Source organism: Phragmites australis, chromosome 11 (assembly GCF_958298935.1).
Source record: "Phragmites australis chromosome 11, lpPhrAust1.1, whole genome shotgun sequence".
In the NCBI taxonomy this organism is placed as follows: domain Eukaryota; kingdom Viridiplantae; phylum Streptophyta; class Magnoliopsida; order Poales; family Poaceae; genus Phragmites; species Phragmites australis.
The window spans coordinates 4823463-4842827 of NC_084931.1; the positions used below are offsets into that span (position 1 = coordinate 4823463).

General features: G+C 44.2%; 2 protein-coding genes across 2 annotated transcripts; both read left to right on the forward strand.

Moving 5' to 3' along the window:
• The first annotated feature begins 950 nt into the window (after positions 1–950).
• On the forward strand, positions 951–2815 carry LOC133885804 (noroxomaritidine synthase-like). The gene has a single exon (XM_062325548.1). The coding sequence runs from the start codon at positions 986–988 to the stop codon at positions 2555–2557; it is 1572 nt and encodes a 523-aa protein (XP_062181532.1). The 5' UTR covers positions 951–985; the 3' UTR covers positions 2558–2815.
• Positions 2816–8824: 6009 nt separating this feature from the next.
• LOC133884221 (uncharacterized) lies at positions 8825–9903 on the forward strand. The gene has a single exon (XM_062323568.1). The coding sequence runs from the start codon at positions 9135–9137 to the stop codon at positions 9789–9791; it is 657 nt and encodes a 218-aa protein (XP_062179552.1). The 5' UTR covers positions 8825–9134; the 3' UTR covers positions 9792–9903.
• The last annotated feature ends 9462 nt before the right edge of the window (positions 9904–19365 follow it).

Sequence of the window (19365 nt, forward strand, 5' to 3'; positions counted from 1 at the left end):
TCCGGCATCGATCGATCACAGGCTTGGCATGAATCATCTCCATCGTCATCTCTGACCATGCACTGCTCATCTACCTGCAATGCTGGTAAAATTCCTTCTTGACAGTTGACAGCAGGGGCGGATATATATATATACACACGGAGAAGAAAACAAAGAATATGATGCAAAATTCGTTTCTAGGCCACATAAATGTCCCCACCCAGCCTAGTACTTTGATATTTGCTGTCATGGACCTTTAGTTTTTATACGGAACAATACTTCAGTGTCATCGTTGATGACTTTAAACATCCATCTCTAAAATCATGGCTCCGCCACTGCTTGACAGGCATCTCTTTCATAACTACTAAGTGAAAAGGACTTGAAAGAAAGCTATTCCAGCCTTACAAGAGGGCTCGAGTTTTACAACTCATTTGGTGCTAACTTTCTTCTTCTTCAGTGAACGACAGTGCTCTTGATCAATTTTCGAAAGAATAAAAAGGAAGCAAGGTGCTGTACCGGGAGTGGAGTGCGCTTCTGGCAGTCCCTTCCAAGTGGAGTGCTGAAGCAGTAGCCATGTCCAGGTTTCTAGCAAGCACGCTAGCCCATGCACACAAGTGTTGTGAGCCCATCAGAAGCATCAGAGACATCCTCTGACGTAACTATACGGTGATGTTGTCACCGATATGTAATCTAATTAGAAACATTATCTGACGTAAAACATTATCTGACGTAATTACACTTGTGGTCACTGACACGTGACCCAAGTAAAGACATCTTCTGATGTAGCTGTACGCGTGATGTCGTCGCTGATGTGTGGGACCTACTAAGAGTTGAGTCGCATGTCCCCTGCAGTTACGTGTAAGGAATCATGTACACACCGCATACACTGGCAGGGGCAGAAACAGATCACGGCATTGCCATGCATGCCTATCTATCCATGCTAACGCAAAACTGCGATGTGCATGCGATCAAGCCTTGGCCATAGCTACACCTTGCACACTCAGCCATGGGCGCGCTCCGGAGCTTCCTCCTCTCCTACCCGGAGATCCTCCTGGCCGCGCTGTGCTTCCTCTCCTTTGCCGTCTTCCGCCTCGCGTTGCGCACGCGGCGGGGGCTCGCGCCGGTGAGCTGGCCCGTGGTGGGCATGATCCCGTTCGTGTTCGGGAACCTCGACCGCCTCCTCGACGCCACCACCGACGCGCTCCGCGAGTCCGGCTGCACGTTCATGTTCCGCGGGCCGTGGCTCGCGCGCGCGGACCTCCTGGTGACGTGCGACCCTGCCGCCGTCCACCACTGCCTGGCCGCTAACCACGGGAACTACGACAAGGGCCGGGACTTCGCCGAGATGTTCGACGTCGTCGGCGACGGGATGCTGGTCGCGGACGCCGCGTCGTGGGCGCGCCAGCGGCTCGTGGCCGCCACCGTCTTCGGCACCCCCGCGTTCCGGTCTTTCGTGCTGTCTACCGTCCAGCGGCAGGCGGAGCGTCTGCTGGTGCCGTTCCTGGACCGCGCCGCCGCGGCCGCACGGGAGGTCGAGCTCGAGGACGTGTTCATGCGGTTCTCGCTCGACGTGTCCTACGCCTCCGTGTTCGCCGCCGACCTCGACTCGCTGTCCATAGCCGCAGCAGCGGCGCCGTTCCCACCGTTCGGCCAGGCGACCAGGGTGGCCAGCGAGGCCGTGCTGTTCCGGCACGTCGTGCCGGCGTGGTGGTGGAAGCTGCTGAGGTGGCTCAACATCGGAATCGAGAGGAGGCTGGCTGAGGCCAAGGCGGTGCTCGACGAGTTCGTCTATCGCGAGATCGCCAAGCGGAAGTCCCAGCCCCTCTCCGTCGCCGGAAGCCAAGGAGAAGGCGGCGACTTCCTGTCCATGTACATGGCTTGGCCGAGGGACCCCGGCATGACCGACCGGCAGAGGGACCAGTTCCTCCGCGACGCCGCCGTTGGGTACATGTTCGCGGCCAAGGACCTCATCGCCGCCGCGCTCACCTGGTTCTTCTACATGCTCTGCACGCACCCGCACGTCGAGGCCAAGATCCTCAACGAGCTCAAGTCCCTGCACCCCACCGCCACCGTCAGATCCACCGGTGGCGGCGAGCACGCCGTGTTCGACAGCGACACACTCCGTTCGGCGTCCTACCTCCACGCGGCGGTCCTCGAGACGTTGCGGTTGTTCCCTCCGGCACCGTTCGAGGAGAAGGAGGCGCTCGGCGATGACGTTCTGCCGGACGGCACGAGAGTGGCCAAGGGCACGCCGGTCATCTTCTGCATATACGCCATGGGCAGAATAGAGGGGATATGGGGCGGCGGCTGCCACGAGTTCCGGCCGGAGCGGTGGCTGTCCGGCAGCGGCCGAGTCCGACACGAGCCGAGCCACAAGTTCGCCGCGTTCAACTGCGGCCCGAGGAGCTGCCTCGGAAAGAATCTGGGGCTCAGCAACCTCAAGATCGCCGCAGCGGCGATCATATACAATTTCCGGGTGGAGCTCGTCGACGGCCATGTCGTCGAGCCGCAGAACTCGGTGGTGCTCCACACCAAGAACGGGCTGAGGGTTAGAGTCATGAGAAGGGAGGCAGCTTGATGCATTATGCTACCAACTTGCTTCTAGCTTGGAGTAGAAATACAAAGCCAAATGAGAAAGCTGAAAATAAAGAAGCGAACTGCAGTTTGTAGATGGTTGATTTCATATGTATGTTTTTATTCAGTTAAGATTTGTAACCGGGTATTAGCTAGAACACCAGTTACTTTCAGTTCATGGGATGGTGATAGTGTACAAACAGTTTGGAATTTATGAAATTTACAGAACAGAGATATGTGAGCTCCACGAGTGCACAACTGCCCGCACATATAAAGTATTATAAAAAAAATGAGCACCGAGGGAGAGGACGTCCCCTTAGTATTTCATTAAGAGGATGTCAGGTCTCGAACCCGGACTGGCTCAGTGAGATCGTGCTCGACTGACCGTTAGTACCGTGAGAGGCTTAGCATACAAGTATTATAGCTGATCTGAAACCTGGGTTGCATAGGTACTGTTAGATCATGCCTCAAACAGAAAATTCCTTTAATTATAAAATATGGAAGAACAGATTCCCAATTAATCCGCTCAAGTAATTTCATATCCATTGGATCGATGTCCCGAATTCCTGATTGTTCTGCTTAGGTAAATTTAGCAGCACGAAATGTTCACAAGCTTCAGGCAGAGAAAAGGAATTGCTGCATATATTTTCAGGCATGTCCACAAGTTCAGTAATCTGTAATCTACACTCAGGTAAGAGCTGACAGTGCTGATAATCTTAATGAGAAGCCTTCTTTCATGGTAATCTTAATGTTCAAAGCATAAATGATTCTTACATTACTTTGATCCCCAAAAAAGACCACCCTATGACAGTGTCTGATTATAGGCTCATCTCTCTTCTTAACTCATCTATCAAGTTGATCACAAAGCTCTTGGCTAACAGACTTCAATCAACAATCAATCAATATGGCTTTATTAAAGCTAGATCCATTCAAGATTATCTAGCTTGGGCCTTTGAGTATCTTCATCTGTGCCACAAAAGCAATAAAGCACTAGTCATCCTTAAGCTTGACTTTGAGAAAGCTTTCGATGAAATTGAGCATCAAGTTATTATTGATATTTTAAGGCATAAAGGTTTTGGTAACAGATGGATAAACTGGATCAGTAGCATCCTCAACTCTAGAACTTTCTCCATTCTATTAAATGGAGTCCCTGGCAAAAAAATTCATTGTAGGAGAGGTGTCTGACAGGGAGGCCCTCTCTCTCCCCTCCTATTTGTTTTACAATCAATAGTTAATAAAGCCAAGGAGCAATGACTTTTAAATCTCCCTTTGAATAGAGGAGTGGGCACTGATTTTCCTATTATATAGTATGTTGATGATACATTGTTAATTATGGAAACCTGCCCTCGCTAACTTTTTGTTCTCAAAGCTCTACTCAATACTTTTGCAGACTCCACATGTCTTAAAGTCAATTATAATAAATTTCTCATGGTACCCATAAATGTCTCTCAAGATAAAATGGCTCATCTTTGCAATAATTTTGGTTGTCAAATGGGATCTTTGCCTTTTATATACCTCAACCTCCCTTTGGGAATTACTAAACCCAAAATTGAGCACTTTTTGCCTCTAGTTCAGAGATTAGAAAGAAGATTGGTTTCCTGCTCAATTTTTCTCTCACAGGCTAGAAAATAAGAAATGGTGAACTCAGTGATCTCTTCTTTGCCCTCTTTTTACATGTGCACTTTAAAGCTTCCCTCAACAGTGGTAAAACAAATCAATGCCTATAGGAGGCATGTCTTTGGAGAGGCTCCGATCTCAATGCCAATAAGCCTCCTTTGGCAGCTTGGAAAATGGTATGTAAACCAAAATCAGAAGGTGGTCGGGGTATTCTTAGGCTTAGAACTCACAATGATACTCTTCTTCTAAAAAATTGCATAAATTTTTCAACAAGACAGATCTCCCTTGGGTCCATCTTCTTTGGCAATCATACTATTCTAATGGTAAACTGCGTGGGCCTCAGACAAAAGGATCATTTTGGTGGACGGACATTCTTAAATTGTTACATCTTTTCAAAGGCATTGCAGCTGCTCAAGTTGGAATTGGACTCACAATTCTTTTTTGGCAAGACCTTTGGAATGGTCAGCTTCTTGAACATAAGTTTCCTGAGCTTTATTCTTACAGGTCTAACAAGTGTATCATTCTTCAGAATGTGGGCTCCCTTGATCAACTTATTAATCTTTTCCATCTGCCTCTCTCAATTCAAGCCTTCACTCAATTTTCTGAATTGGAGGTTTTGTTGCATTCTGTGTCCATGACTCAAAATGCTGATCAATGGCTTTATATATGGGGTAATAATCTTTTCTCTTCCCCCAAAACATATAAACATCTTCTGGGTCATACCAGTGTACATCAAGCTTTTCGTTGGCTTTGGAAATCTTCTTGTCAACCCAAGCATAAAGTGTTATTTTGGCTACTCTTAAAAGATAGACTGAACATGAGAGGGCTTTTTCGGCGCAAAAATATGACTCTAGACTCATACACTTGCAAGCTTTGTGTCCTTCAGAGAGAAGAAACTATAGCCCATCTATTCCTTCATTGTAACTTTGCTAAAGCTTGCTGGGCTCTTCTTGGCTTGCAACAGTACAGAAGGCTTCAGCCTTTGCAAATTCCTAAGGTTTTCAGACAAAGGTTGGGGGTTCCTTTCTTCATGGAGATTATTATTCTTATGACTTGGAGCATTTGGAAGGAACAGAATGACTGGATTCTCAAGTCTCAAGATCCCAACACCCAGACTTGCAAAGCAAGATTCATTCATGAATTTGCCATGGTTATCCATCGTGCAAAAGAAACTTACAAAGCTCTAATGCAAAGCTGGCTTTCCTCATTCTCTGTATAATTTTAGTTATTCTCCTAGTTTGTTCTTTTTATGCTGTAATTTGTACATTGGGTTTGTTGTTTTCTAATATATATATTAATCTGTAGGGGCTTGCCCCTCCTGTTCATTAAAAAAAAAGAACCAAACACGCTTGTAGTTCTAGTTCTCACAAGAATATGCTTTACATTGCCCTGAAATGTTAGACTAATTAGCAGCCTCAACTGATTGGGGTTACTTCTATCTGATCTGATCTAGATCTGTGTGAACTTGTACAAATGAGAGAAGGGTCCAAAGGGAGTACGGGGTTGTGTTAAATACTACCTATTACTCCAAATAGGAACAAAAGCAAATGCTCCAAATCTGCACGCCATATCTTGGATGATAACAACAATCCCTTCTAAGCCTAAATTTTCAGAGCCAGTAAACTAGCTTGAACTTGACTGTTAGTCTGTTACATGCTAGGATTGTAAAGACACCGAATTGCAATCTTGCGCCGAAGCCGAAGCAAATCATTCGAACTCCATCGCAGGCCCGGTCAGTAATTCCATCGAACAGGTTCACACAGATGATCACAACGGGAGACCAAGAACCGATCGCCCGACTACCCCAGCCTAAAACCGCAACCACGATTTCCCCAGATTCAGCAGTACCTACATTCCCGATCCAAAATCTACCAAAGCCTCCGCGCAAGAAACGAAGAACTCGGCCGCGATTTCGCCGAAAGCAAGCAAGGGGCCCACACCGCGGTAGCGTGGAGCGATGGCGATATGGGGTCGTCGAGCGAACTTACGTGATCGAATCGAAGCTCATGCGAGTGAGGCGCCGAATGGAGTTCTCTTGCGTGCGTGCGCGGCTTCGAGCTTCCGTAGGATGGGTTGGTCGAGGGAGGGAGACGCGGTGCGTGGGGAAGGAACCGGCGAAGTGGGGGAGGCGTGAAGGCTGATCCCAAGTGGATAATACGAACTCACCGTCGCTTCACTCCAAAGCAGAAAATATTACATAATTAATAAAAAATATTACATAATTAATCAAAAATGTTAAACTAGTTATAAAACCACAAAATGTTACATAGCTAACTAGAAAACATCGAACTATAGCGAGGTTGAGATTTAATCTTAGACATCGATCGTAAATTAAACGGCTTTTAAGTGAAATCACGCTATAACTTAAAAAAATAAAGTCAGAAAATCTTGATTTCAAGTGGACTAGGGGCTGCGCGTGGCCTGTTGTGGGGGTGCTTTCCCGTTTGGTTGATTTTGGTGCTGGAAAAGATGTGATGTGACGATCCAGACGAAGTTATTGATTTTGATTAGTCTGCAGTAGAAGGCATCATGTTTTCATTTGGGACACGGGGCACTGCTATATATTATCTTATTATTTGAGTGTGAAATGAGCCTCTACATCCGTTCTTAATATCATGAAATTACCGTATTAATCAAAAAGAGAAAAAATCTAGACCACTCATTATTATGAACATCTAATGATCTAGATTAAATCAAGAGTCAATATCAAATACAATTAATAAATAGCTAAATTTAGAATTAAAAATTATAAAAAATTATCAATTCAATTTTCTTACGATTTAGAAACCAAAATATCTAAACAAAGAGTCGAAATAAGATAAAATTAATAATAATTAAATTTAAGGTTAAAATAGAACAAATAATTGAAATTATAGCGATGCTAACCATGTTATTAATATGGTCCATCTTGATAATTCTTATGTACTTGTAGGTTTCTATATGCATGTTGTGGCATCTTCTTACGATGCTGAGAGAGCGGCTTTTATTTATAAACAAAGAAATGCCCAGTGATACTTGTCACTAGTTGGTAATTTCAAGCATTAAACTGTGGAATCATAAAACTGGACTACCTTGTCAGGAGTCAAAATAACCGGATTAGATAATCTTCTGTAGGGGAGGACCTAGATTGTTTAGCTTATCCATTTCTTGTTTACCAACAAACGCGGTTAGTATTGTTTGATAAGGCGGATTAGATAGACCAACAATCTGAAGGGAAAAAATCATCGATGCCTCGACTAAAGAGGGCTTAGCTAAACACGGCAGGAGAGTGACATAGTCAATTCTATATGTGGTAGGCACCATCGACTAAAGAGGGCTTAGCTAAACACGGTAGGAATGAGCTGGAATGCACGTTAAAACTAAGTGTGCCAGGTAGTATTCAACTCTTGTGTGCGGTGCAAAACTACAAATGCATTGTTCTTCCAGCCTTGTTGTTACCTCTGTTATGTTTAACGCATTTCCTGTTGATGAGTCAATTGAAATCTTCGAATATTACACTCAACGGCCTCATTCCCATCTTCGAGAATCCGGCCGATGTCCTTTAGGTTCGGATAGAGGTTAGGGTTGAGGCAGTTTTCCTAGGTGCAAAGGATGCCGTGGGGAGGGGGTCAAGTAGGGCTCGGAGACTGCCTGGCACTTCCATATTATCTCGAGCTCGGATCCGGTGATGGGAGGATGAGAGTAGCGTGGGGGAGTGGGTTGTGTTGGCGTGGTTGTGTGTGAGAGAGATGACTACTAGATGATGATAAAGAAGAAGAAGAAGGGGACCGTTAGATGGAGATCGGTCGAACCACGTTCCCCGAGTATAATGTCCTCGTATATAATGTTTGTCAATGGTTGGATTTTGGATAAGCATGAGGAGTGTTGCGTGAAGGGGATCAGCAAATTGCACATCATGTGTAGTGGGACAGAGTTGTAAGAGAGATATTGTCGAAAGAAAGTGGCACCGAACCAATTAGTGAATAAACTGTGGCAAAAATCTGTGACAATTTTAGAGACGATGGCATAATTAACCAAGATACACCAATTTTCATACAAATCCAATGGTCAGCATAATAAAAGAAATTTACCCATTTTTATCATTTATGCTCGTCCTCTAGTCTCTCAATCTTATTACCAGTTACATATACAGAGTCCGTTTTAGTAATATAAATAAATTAATTAATTAAGAGAAAAATTAGCGATCAATCTCCTCCTTTTTACGGATCCTATCTAAATTAAACTATAACATTACTCCCGACGTATTCATTCCGTGACGCTTCACTGACATATCCGTATCACCCTACCTTAAGCTTTGCTTTATATTACCACGTCCAAAAATTTGTATTTTCCTAGCAACTCGCAGCACTTATATCTAGTAATGTTAAACAAAGCAGTCAACACGGTGGCCCGTAGCCGCACGCGTGATAGAGACGCCCGAGAAATTGCACTAGCATCCATTGCTCAACCAACGAGGCGAACTTACATGAACAATTCCTAGCTAGCCTGACCAGCAAGTCTTTCTAAAGTCAACTTCTTATTTATTTATTTATTTAAAAAAGGACATCAAATCAACATGTGGATCGTCTTTGCCGCAAGCGACAAGCTTGTGCGCGAAAGGGCCAGAGCAAGCGTTGACCGTGCTTCAAGTGTAGATGCTGCACACGCAGGCAATTCGTTTCATGATCCCCAAATTGTTTCCCTTCGATTCCTCCACGGAACTACAGGATGCAAAAAGAAAAAAAAACAGTCCAGTTCCAGCATGTCGCGCCATGGATCACCAAGCTGCAAGCAGGCATGGCGACGCCAGCGTCAAGCAGGCAGACAACGCGGCATGCTTTCGGTTTCGGGTTCTTCCTGGAAAACTTCTCTCGTATTTTATTGCACACACAACGCGTTCGCTGGGTCTTCGTCTTACATAAACTCCGCGGAGGCAAGCAGAAGCTGATCACTCGATCGAGGTATCTTCTTTCTTCCACAACTCCATGGATGAGACTATCCCCGCTGCTGCCGTGGCCTGCGCCGATGCCCGCGCAGAAGAGCCGAAGAAGCCAGCTGATCTCCACGCAGAGTCGCCGGAGCCAGCCGATCTTGAGAAGGCGCCCCCACACGGCGCGCTGCGCGGCCTCGGCATCGCGTGCCTCCGCGCCGCGTTGCTGGCCCTCACGACGTACAGCCTCGCCGTCACGGCGTGGCGCGCGCGCCACGAGCCGCGGGACCTGGCGCTCGTCGTCGGCGCCTGCGCCGTTCTTGCAGCGCTCTGCTTGTGCCTCCGCCGAGCCGAGCGGATCACGCCGGCCTCGCCGGCTGGGGAGAGGTGGTGGGTGCAGCTCGCCGTCTGGGCTCTGTCCACCGCCCTGAGTCTGGCGTTCGCGCACCGCGTGGCCGCGCTTATGCCGCCCGCGCTGGCCGTGGTTGTGTGGTGCATGACGTCCGTCGTGGTGCTCGCCGGTTTCTACATGCTTATGCTCTGCAAAGATCGACAGTATCAAGCCCAGGAAGATGTCGACTGCTGCGATGCTGACGGCATGGCCTTCAAGAAGATGAGCCCTGCTGATGAATTGGGGCACCACATAATCAAACCGAACCTGCAACGTCTCCCATCTTTTTTGAAGACCCGGAACATTGCCGGCATATATTAATACGAAGAAAGGTTTTTTACATGCGCTAGAGGCGCAAAATAACATATGGGATGAGCAGACTGTCTAGTAAGGCCCAAATAGAAAGGAAAAAAAAAACGACTACTCGCCGCTAGATGTAGGGATGACTGAGGCTATGTTTGTTTGCTTTTGGATTATAAATTCTAGATTGTGAATTGTGGATTCTGTAAATAAACAGTCATATTTTGGAAGTGGATTATGCAAATATATGTCTGGATTATAGCACAATTCACAATCTACTTAAGGTGAGCTTCTACAATCCACAATCTAGAATCTAGGAGGGAAACAAACAAGGCCTAAGACGGCAAGGTGTTTTGCTCCCGCAAGGCACCATTGCCGCGCCTCATCTTGAATGACCGAGACAATACTTTGCATCGTTCTTACTTTGTTGTTGAACGCTCTTTTGTTTCGCTCTTTCCAAATGCTCCAAATTGCGAGCATTGCTAGTGATGGAGCACCCTTGGCGAGGTCCGTGCTGGTGGTAGCCAGGGAGGTGTACCACTCCGGAACACTTTGCATCGTCGGACCAATTGGCCGGCAACAAAGTTTGGCAGCCCACCCAGTTGCCTATTGCCGAATCTGCCAGTGGTCAGACATTTCTTGAGATTGAGCTCATAGACTTGAGGTCGTTTCGAGGTTGAGCTCACAGACTTTGACAGAAATAAGAATTCGTCCAACCTCTTTGGTGTGTTAGGTCTAAACCTTAGTTAATCAACATTATGATCTAGTTTTAGATGAAGCACCTTTTAATTGCGGAAGCATGAAGTTAAACTTGAGTTCGGTGACGCCATCTTGTCTTGACGGTGAGCTTGAAGAGCATGATGGTGTGGGTGATCGCCGGCCTGATGGTGAGGTCGATGTAGTGGACGCCAGCGTGATAAATTAGCTGGTTGATGTGGTCGCCGTAGGTGCTGCAGGGGCGGCAGCCTTCACCTTGGTTCAACGCCCCGTGAGGATCAGGAGGTGTCGGCTCCCCCCTTTACGTATTTATGTGGCGCTGCTCGAGATGGGACCGCAACCAAGAGTTGGTTGCACTTCCTATCAGAGCACCTGGGAAGATCGGACTCCCCCTCTTTCTCGATCTCTTTCTGTTATGGTACGTTAGAGTGTTTTTGAGATCAATTCCAATATTCTTCCCCTTGATTGTAAGGCTAACATCATAAGCCCACTCTTAATAAAATAGTACACCAAGACTAAGCGTTACAGCGTCTAATGAAATACCACTGGAACCCAAAAACCTATAGTGTACCACTCCATCTCGAAATGAAAATTTGTTATTCTTAATGATAGTTGGTTTACATTATGATCCTCTTATCCAGAATCATAAGCTTTCCAGTAACCCCATACCAGCAATATGATCACGAAAAATATAGGGTGGTAAGCCTTTAGTAAGCAGAACCGTAAATATTGACTTAGTATTTATATGCTTGACGCTTATTGTTTGATATTGGATTCTATCTTTCACAACATGATACTTAATGCTAATGTGTGTGGTAGCACCACTTGACTTGTTGTTAATTGTATTGAAAGTTGTGGGTTGATTATCGCAGTATAATGTTGGTAGATTTGAAATACTGTTGACCACTCTTAATCTCGGGATAAAATTCTTTAGTCATACAGCATGCCCGGTAGCCTTATGGTATGCTACAAACTCAGCTTACATTGTTGACAATGTCGTAAGTGTTTGTTTAGAGTTTTTCCAAGAGATAGCTCCTCAAGCGATGATGAAGATATAACCTGACGTGAATTTCTTAGTATCCACACACCCCGCACAGTCTGCATCCAAATAACTAACAACTTCGAGGTTATCGGATTTTTTAAATATGAGCATGTAGTTCTTAGTGCCTTACAAATAGCGAAGGACTTTCTTAACGGCTTTTTAGTAGTCCGGTCCTAGATTTGACTGATATCTACTAAACATCATGATCACTATAGCTAAGTCAGAACATATACATATTTGAGCATACATAATGCTTTCGACAACTGAAGTATAAGGAACTGACTTCATCTGATCAGCTTTATATTGGTTCCTCGGACATTGAAATGTCCCAAACTTATCGTCTTTAACAATAGGAACATGCGTAACAGAGTACTTATGCATATTGTATTTCTTCAGTACTCTATCAATGTATGCCTTTTGAGACAAATCTAATACTTTTTTGAACCAATCTCGATGAATCTCAATACCAAGAATGTAAGTAGCTTCACAGAGATCACTCATATCGAAATTAGATGATAGAAATTTCTTGGTCTCAAACAGTATATCCTTATCGCTGCAAGCCAATAATATATCATTCACATAAAGAACTAAGATGGTGAATTTTCCCTATTTAAACTTTACGTAAATGCAGTTATCAACTTCAATTTTTTAAAAGCCAAACTTTCTAATGACTTTACCAAAATTGAGATACAACTGCCTAGAAGCTTACTTTAGACCATAAATTGATTTCTTAAGGCGGCATCCCAAATATTCCATGCCTTCCACAACAAAACCTTCCAGTTGAGCCATGTAAATATTTTCTTCCAAACCACCATTAAAGAATATCGTCTTTACATCCATTTGTTCCAGCTCAATGCACTACAAGCGCCATAATTATTTTGAAGGAATCTTTACTTGATACAGGAGAGGAAGTTTTATTATAGTCAATCCATTCTCTTTGCAAGAAGCTTTTAGCTACGAGCCTCGCTTTGAACTTTTCAATGTTTCACTTAGAGTCATATTTTGTTTTGTAGACCCATTTACAGCCTACTATTTTGGCTCTATTAGGGATTTTTACTATGTCTCATACATCATTATCGCTCATAGACTTTAATTCGTCATTCATAGCATTAAGTCACTAAGGCAAATGGTCACTCATCATGGCCTCTTTATATGAGTTATGATCTATTGCCTTCCCTATGTCATTAACATCCCCATTCATATAGACAATATAATCGTTCGAGATAGCAGGTCTCCTATCGTGCTATGATCTTCTGATCGGTTCATTAGGTACTGCAGGACAAGGACTGGGTACTGCAGGGGACTACCGAGGCTCATCGTTAGGTGCAATATTAGGAATTTTAGAGACCTCAACAGGGGGTGCACCGACGTCAGTTTCTATTGAAGTTGCAACCACTTAGGGCACAAGGATGTAGGGCTCTTGGATCAGCGGTGTAGGAACATAAACCTGTTTTTCCTTGAGATCAACTTCACTAGACTTCAGATCCTTGTTCTCAAGAAATACAACGTATCTTGTTTCAACAAACTTAGTGATTCTATCTAGATAGTAAAAACGATACTCTTTCGATCTATCGGGATACTTGATAAAGTGACAACTAACTGTCTTAGGATCTAATTTCCCAATATATAGATTAAAAACTTATTAAGGATATATGCGGTTGTCTAAAGTGCCTCCATCCAGAGTCCAACTGGTAAACTAGAATAGTTGAGCACATTTTGTACCATATCTATAAGCGTGTGATTGCATCTCTCAGCTATCCCGTTTTATTAAGGTTCACCAGGTGTAGAATATTAGGCTACTATGCCATTTTACTGAAGGAATCCCGTTTTGCTCGTTTATACTAATTTTCTACCTCGGCCTTAAATATCTTTGTTGGGGAAATACCTCAGTCCACAGATATTACTAAAAGGTCACCACCAGGAGCTCCTCTGGAGCCCTTGGGCTCCAGATCCAAAGCACAAAGCCTGGCTTCCGGAGGTCATAGGCTCCTCCGGCTATTGTCCCCTAAGACAGGAGAAGAAGCCATCCTCCAGGGGAGGTTGGGGTCGTCTCTAAGGACTCCCGACACCTCGACCTCGTCAGCCTCCCGGAGCCCCATTTTGCTGGAGCCTAGCCTCTCGGAGCCCTAGTCTCCTGAAGTCCCGGCCTCCCAGAGGCTCCCATCTCCCAGAGCCTGGGTAGGCTACTCGGAGCCCAGAGGGAGGGGCCATCAGACCTTGGAAAAAGATCAACCAAAGGGGGCCTACCAGCCATGCTCCACCTGCAAGGAAGTGACCTACATTTAATGCGATGAAAGTGGTGGTCATCCTGACATCCCCGACGCAAGTAGAAGTCATCCTTACATCTTGGCAGTGTGGCTCCGCAATAAGTGACTCATAGAATACCACGTCTTTAGGGCCACTTGCACCACAGTAACATCATAGTAGATAATATCTTCTTGGGGTAGAGGTATCCCACCTCGACCCATGATGTATGATTCAACTGGCTCTAAACCCCTGATGTATTGCGATATTTGTATCGCTATAAAGGCATACCTGTACATCGACACCTTGAATAGCCCAATGAATACAGACCCTTAGCCAACAGGCCAAGGGACGGATCCTTTTTACCATCAACATATTTAGTGTTCCCTCCTCTCTACTTCTTCTCCAAGCTTGAGCCACTCCTGTGAGTGAGCTCTTACCGCACTTGCTCGTGCAAGATATCTTCTTGCGCCAACAATCTTGAATTTATCGAGAGACTCGAATTGATCTTTAATGGGGTAGATATAGCCATAACGAGAGAAATCATCAGTAAAGGTAATGAATGAATAAAAACCATCCACCGATGTCATAGAAAAAGGACCACAGATGTCCGTGAGAATTCTAATAATCATGTGCTCCGAGTGACCCCCTTCTTTATTTGCTTAATATATTTTTCTTTAATGCAATCTATACAGTGATCAGAGTCAGAGAAGTCTAAGGGTTGGAGAATCTCTTTCTTAATGAGATGCTCCATTCTCTCCCTCAAAATTTGGTCTAAACGACAATGTCACAGATTCTAAGAAGTTTATTAATTGTACTTCTATTTATCTTATAGCTTACATCACAGACATTCATAGACAGAGAAGATTCATTAAGAGGAAACATATAAAGTTTGTCTTGTCATATGGCAAGACCAATAACATCTGAATTAAACTTAAGAATGCACTTATTGTCTCTTTACAATGAAAATCATCATCATCTAACATAGAAACTGAAATGAGATTCCTCCTTATGGTAGGAATATAAACTACATTATTAAGTCTAAGAGTGAAGCCACTATCAAGTACTAAGTGAAGTGATCCAACAGCCTCAACTTCAGCTTCCTTCCCGTTGGTCACTCTAAGACTTCGCTCTCCCTTTCGTAACGTTCTCATAGTAAGAAATCCATGTAAGGAGTTGGTAACGTGTATAGTGGCACCTGAGTCAATTCACCAGGAATTAAGAGAGAAATCAGCATAAAGAGATTCATCAATAAATATTATTAAATTATTACCCTTCTTTGTAAGCCACTTTAGGAAACCAACACAGCCTTTATGGTAGTGATCCTTCTTGTGGCAGAAGTGGCATCTGTCATCATTAGATTCTTGAGAGGCAGAAGCAAAAGGAGCAGGTGTCTTGGGAGCCCTCTACGCTATCTTGTCGTGCTTAGAGACGAAATACAACTTCTTTTTAGAGTTCAAATCTCCTTAGAATTTCTTTTGTTTCTGGGGCTACTAACTTGATTAATAAAATCTTTCTTTTCAGCCCTCAACCCTTCTTCCTCTTGGACACACATCGCGATCAAGTTGCTCATGGTCCATTTCTCCTTCTGAGTATTGTAGTTAATATTAAAGGGAGAAAAATCAGGTAGGAGAGAGATCATAATGAAATGGACAAGGAAACCATCAGAGATTTCCATTTCCATGCTTTTAAGTTTGGCAACCATATCTGTCATAATCATGATGCGTTTTCTTATACCGTCGGATCCATAATTGTACTTAGTGTTGATTAGCTTCTGAATTAATGTACTGGCATAAATCTTAAAGGTGCCTTTGAATTGCTCATCTATAAATGTCAAGTACGTCTTAGCTTTTTCTAAGGTTAGGATTACTCCTCTTATAGCTTCTGAGATAGAGTTCCTCATAATCATTAGTGACTTGCGGTTGGACCACTCTCATTTCTCACAAAGTGCATTATATATTTTCTTTAGTTCATCATAATTCTCCACGTGAGTGGCGAGAGCAGTACGAGCGTTAACCCTGAGTGCATAGTCAATGTCCAAAACTCTAAGTCACCTTAGCTTTTTAAGCGGAAAAGTTATTCCCTGTAAGTTGCTCTATGCTGTCAATTGTGGCAGCAACAGAGGAAGCATTAAGAGCTAGAAAGAAAGATTGAGCCAGATTAAAAATTTATCATAAAAAATAATTTGTACGAAAATAACCCTATGTTGATCTGATTAAAATCGTGCAAAAATTAAAACTCTAATATGCATCACCGTTGGGCAGAAAACGAAAAAGAATTTGAATGAGCACATAAAATGACACATAATTATAGTCAACTTTAGTCAGAAAGTAATTATGAACCTACATAAAATGATCGTAAATTCTCTGAAAAAATATTCCCATTGGTTCCAATTCGTCCAAAGAATTAATCGTAATTTTGTGCATTAATCATCTTTAATTTTTGGCCATAATCCAGTGCATAAATGAATAAAAGCATTAGAATACCACTAGAAATTCTAAATAAATGGAAAAAACCCCAAAGACTTAAAGGAAACGACCCAATCAGCCAATTCAGCCGATCGGCCCACGCAACACACGTGCACGCTAACCTGGCCCAATAGCATGGCGCCGACATGGTCACCCGAGCACGTGCGATCTCGGTCGTTCATCGTGATCTGATGGCTCTCCGGTGATTTCGCCCGAACAAAAAACATCACGTTAACCAAAAACCCCAAACCTAACCCTCTCACTCTCTCTGCTCCTTGCTCTGGCCCGAAAGAAAGAGAAACAGCGGTGACGATGGAGCTACCGGCAACCGAGGGAGAAAACATGAAGAGAGAGAGAGAGAGAGAGAGAAGAGGGTGGAGCTACGGGCCTACCCATCGGAGCGCACATGCAACCGAGGTCACGCACGTCTCTGTCGGTTAGAGTTGTGGTGTCGCCCGTGTTGATGGCACGTGCGTCGAGAGGAAGTACCTGGAGTCAGAGCTCTGACGTGCGCACACAAGACGGAGATGCCAGCGGCTTAGGAAGATCCGCACGCACCTGAGGAGGAGAACGCAAATCCACCGAAGGAGGAGGCGAATCTGACAACAGTATAAGCGCGCAAACACGTAAGACCTCCTTCTCCTTCTTTTCTAGGGCTTTAATTTGGGATTTAGGGTTCGTATTTGGGGATTTTGGGCTCAGATTGGAGATTTACAGGTTTAGGTCTTTGGAAATGAGGAAAAGGGTTTGGATTTAGGGAATTGGAAAATTTTCTTAGGTTTTTCATTAGGGTTCTTTCGGATTCCCCAAAATCCTCTCCTTATATGTGCTACCTGAGGCTTATACATGCCTTAAAGTCCTTAATCCAAGCGAAAAAGCACACGACAACACACATTTATGCTTGAAAAACACATAAACTGAACCTACTAATTCATGAGCATGTGTGTCTAATCCGATGCTAATTAGGGCTAATCTACATCAATTGAGCCTTACGCATAAGCAATTAGGGCCTAATCATGCTTAATTGAAAACAACAATACTAAACCTTGATTAATTTGGGACTAATCAACGTGAGCCGAGCCTAATTCACATCAATTAAACCTGAAATTGATCATACATGACTAATTGATCATCAATATACTTAAACCGATCAAAATTAAGACTAATTGATCACTAATAGGCGTCATCCGAACATGAACTTGATCTAATTAGGTCTAAAAGAGCTTGATCAGAGACTAGAGAGGCTTTGATACCAAATGTTAGGTCTAAACCTTAGCTAATCAACACTATGGCCTAACTCTAGATCAAGCACCTCTTACTTGCGGAAGCATGAAGTCAAACCTGAGTTCGATGACATTATCTTGTCTTGACGGTGAGGTTGAAGAGCGTGAATACGTCGGTGTGGATGATCGCCGGCCTAACGATGAGGTCGATGTAGTGGACGTTGGCGTGATGAAGTAGCTGGTCGATGTGGTCGTCGTAGGTGCTACAGGGGCGGCAGCCTTCACCTTAGTTCAATGTCCGTGAGGATCGAATCGATTAGAGATGTGGGGGGGGGGGGAGTTTTGACCTAACGTGAATTGTTTAGTAGGCGCCAGCTCCCCTCTTCACGTATTTATGTGGGGCTGCTCGAGATGGGACCGCAACTAAGAGTTAGTTGCGCTCCCGATCAGAGCGTGTGGGGAGATCGGACCCCCCCCCCTCTTTCTCGATCTCTTTCTGTTATGGTACGTTAGAGTGTTGAGATCAATTCCAACATGGTGCAACCCCTCAAACTGAAGTTCATACGCTGACTTTGCCGTGTACTCACAGGTCCAAATGATTCCCTCATCCTCAAACGTCGTCAAGTCGAGTTCTGCAGCTTCAATGTGATCATTAGGCTATGTTTGTTTGGGTTCCTACTACTTCGCATCCGACCTCCTTTCCGACTACTTCAGACTAAGGTTCTGTTTGTTTCTTGTTTCTGGCTCTACTTCTACTGCAGTCCAAGAGCTCATCCAAAATCGTTCCAGATTGTGATCGGCTGACAAATCCGAACCCAACTAACTTTTGCACTTGCTTCTTTGGGGCCTGCTACATCCGGACGTACGACGGGAATGTTCCCATTGATCCGACGATCGTGGAACAACATATGCAACATCTCAAGTAAACATACGTAGCAAGCGTGCAACTAAAACTTTCTTCGGTGAAATTTTTGTGGTGGAATTATTTGAGTAAATTTTTTGTGCTGAAAAATTGAATTGAAATTGTTTTGTTGAATTTTTCTAATTGAAATTTGTTTTAAAAAACAGTTTGCAGGTTTTGTTTTGTCGGAAGTTTTGATATGAAACTTTGTGGCAAAAAGTTATCTAATCCAATTGGAAAACTCTTTGAATCCACTAGGAAATTTAGATGCAAATTTTCTTATTAGAAGAGAAAGGAGAGGAACTGAGGAAGGGATACCGGGTCTGATGAATCCGAGAAAGTTGGCGTCAGATTGTATCATTTACCACTTTCGGCAAGGGCATCACCATTTTAGATCCTCAGATGAATCTTGGGAGTAGAATTCGAGGCTGAGAGTAGATTCGAGTTGTTAGCTATTGCAGCTATACTCGTAAGAGTTGGTACAGGATTTCAACTCTCGTTTTGACGATGTGCTTTGTCCCGCTGCTGCGAGGCAGGTGAAGAACAGCGAACTCGAAGAAGAGGACCAAAGCTAATAGATCAGGCCATGATAAGTTTGGTAACAACTAACAACGGGTAAATCAATGTTGAGAAGCCGTGTTTTTTTAACCATCGGATCCCTTTGTTCGAGGTCTTCTTTGAAGACCTTTAATACGGTGCAAACACAGAGTTTAAACCTCGGACCGGTGAAGATGTGCCCTGGTGAAGCCATGTTTTTCATTTGCCAATAGTCAGCAAAAGGAAACTGTGGGTCCTTTTTTTAATTTTATTTTGACAGAACTGTGGGTCTGTGAAAGCCGCGGTGTCCTCATCCTTTCGCCATGATTGCCCAGAAACTTACGCATGCGCGTTTAGACGTCAGAGTCTCAATTGAGCGGCAACTTACTGCGGATGACTCTGCCGAGCTAGTATAAATACCATCCATACCTGCAGCAGTGCACAATTAAGCAACACAATTCGA

What these genes read in the sequence shown, in the direction of transcription:
- LOC133885804 (XM_062325548.1), top strand. Translation starts at nt 986, where the DNA reads ATGGGCGCGCTCCGGAGCTTCCTCCTCTCCTACCCGGAGATCCTCCTG.
- LOC133884221 (XM_062323568.1), top strand. Translation starts at nt 9,135, where the DNA reads ATGGATGAGACTATCCCCGCTGCTGCCGTGGCCTGCGCCGATGCCCGC.